Here is a 1,434-nt window from a genome sequence, read left to right as displayed (position 1 = left end):
TCCTCTTCCCAATTGGGGACTAATTCGGTTTCCGCACTAGCAAAATGAGCTTCCCTCTGTTTGATCGAAGGTGTTATTAGTGTGCGAGGTATGTGAGAGGCATTCTCCCTCTTGAAGAGAGGTGGGGGATGTGAGCGATTCTCTCTTCAAGCTGGGAGAAGCTAGCAGAGATAGTTGAAAGAGTAGAGCTGGGGAGAGGGGAGCCCTTAATGATGAGCTGCTTCCGGGAGGAGCCCAACTGCTTGCACGTTGAGAGGACCGTTTGGCCTTGCTGGTGAGGGCTTCCACCTGTGCGCATGCGCAGCCCCATCTTTAGTCTGCGATACCACAACTCGGCGTCATTGCCTGCATCTTCAATCGTAATTTGCCCATGATTCATACTCTCTCTCTCTCTCTCTCTCTCTCTCTCTCTCCGGCTAGATCTTTAAGGTCTCTTGGGATAGTTTCCTACGACGTTAAAACTCTCTTCTTCTTCTTCTTCTCCTGATCGCTTGCTTCTCTAATACACACAGGTAATCATGCATTTTTGCGCATTGTGCAGGTTATACTCTAGAGGGTGGCCGTATGCTACAAAGAATTGGGGTTGCCAAGGTGACCAGTAGGCGGGGTCTGCAGTCAGGAGGGATTGCTCACTCGCACATCAAATCTGTTTTCAATACAGACCTGCGTAGCATGCACTTGGACGGATGTGCATAAAATTTGACGGCTATGATTGCATAAAATCTTGTGTGTGGACTTGGCATCCATGGATCCCCTCACTACCTCGCATTCAGTTCACTAAAGGTTGCATTCGCTAGCTCAACGGCTCATGCATGGAGGGGAATAGCAACTAGCTCGTATCTATCAGCAAGACGGAGTGAAGAGCAAGTGTCTCTATTCTATGCTTACTCTATCTCTCACTTGCTTTGTCATTAGTTCTTGGTTACTCAGTTGAGGTAGCTAGGATTGTTATCAAACTTCATGCAGTGTCGGATCAGCTTCTCGTCCTACTAGCCACTAGCCTATCATGGCCGCTTTTGTTGAGCCAGCTCCAACATGCAGCCCTAATGAGCCCCTTCATGCCGGATCTGCTTTGCCCAAACCTTAGCACCATCTTGAGCATGCCACATGAGCCTCTTCAACATTCATTGTCGTCTCCTTTCGCCAACCCGTCATAGATGTCAAGGGTCATGGGCTATTGATAAGTCCGCTTCACTCAAGAAAGTTTCAACAATTTGAAGGACTTGGCTTTGCAAAGACACGAGCTTGCAATTAATATTTGAAACACTTTAAGGAAAGCTAGCTCATAGGCCACTAGTGCTCCTTGTAAGTCTATAACCATTTTTGTGGTCTAAAATGGGTACCCAAATGAGCTAGGAGGGAATTCTCTCTCTCTCTCTCTCTCTCTCTCTCTCTCTCTCTCTCTCTCGTTCGCGAGATGGCTTGGTTATCATG

General features: G+C 47.6%; 1 protein-coding gene across 1 annotated transcript; it reads left to right on the top strand.

Moving 5' to 3' along the window:
* The first annotated feature begins 209 nt into the window (after positions 1-209).
* LOC147423638 (uncharacterized) lies at positions 210-1,157 on the top strand. Its single transcript, XM_086501158.1, has 3 exons — positions 210-274; positions 542-591; positions 931-1,157. The coding sequence occupies exons 1-3, from the start codon at positions 210-212 to the stop codon at positions 1,155-1,157; spliced, it is 342 nt and encodes a 113-aa protein (XP_086357284.1).
* Positions 1,158-1,434: the final 277 nt, after the last annotated feature.

Source organism: Adiantum capillus-veneris, chromosome 26, assembly GCF_014529385.1.
Source record: "Adiantum capillus-veneris isolate H3 chromosome 26, ASM1452938v2, whole genome shotgun sequence".
Lineage (NCBI taxonomy): Eukaryota > Viridiplantae > Streptophyta > Polypodiopsida > Polypodiales > Pteridaceae > Adiantum > Adiantum capillus-veneris.
The sequence above is the reverse complement of the archived record's forward strand: the minus strand, read 5'-3'. Positions and strand labels throughout refer to the sequence as shown.

Coding starts and splice junctions, on each gene's coding strand:
- LOC147423638 (XM_086501158.1), top strand. CDS start 210: ATGATGAGCTGCTTCCGGGAGGAGCCCAACTGCTTGCACGTTGAGAGG. Junction 275..541: donor AGGACCGTTTGGCCTTGCTG/GTGAGGGCTTCC, acceptor CGCATTGTGCAG/GTTATACTCTAGAGGGTGGC. Junction 592..930: donor AAAGAATTGGGGTTGCCAAG/GTGACCAGTAGG, acceptor TTGGTTACTCAG/TTGAGGTAGCTAGGATTGTT.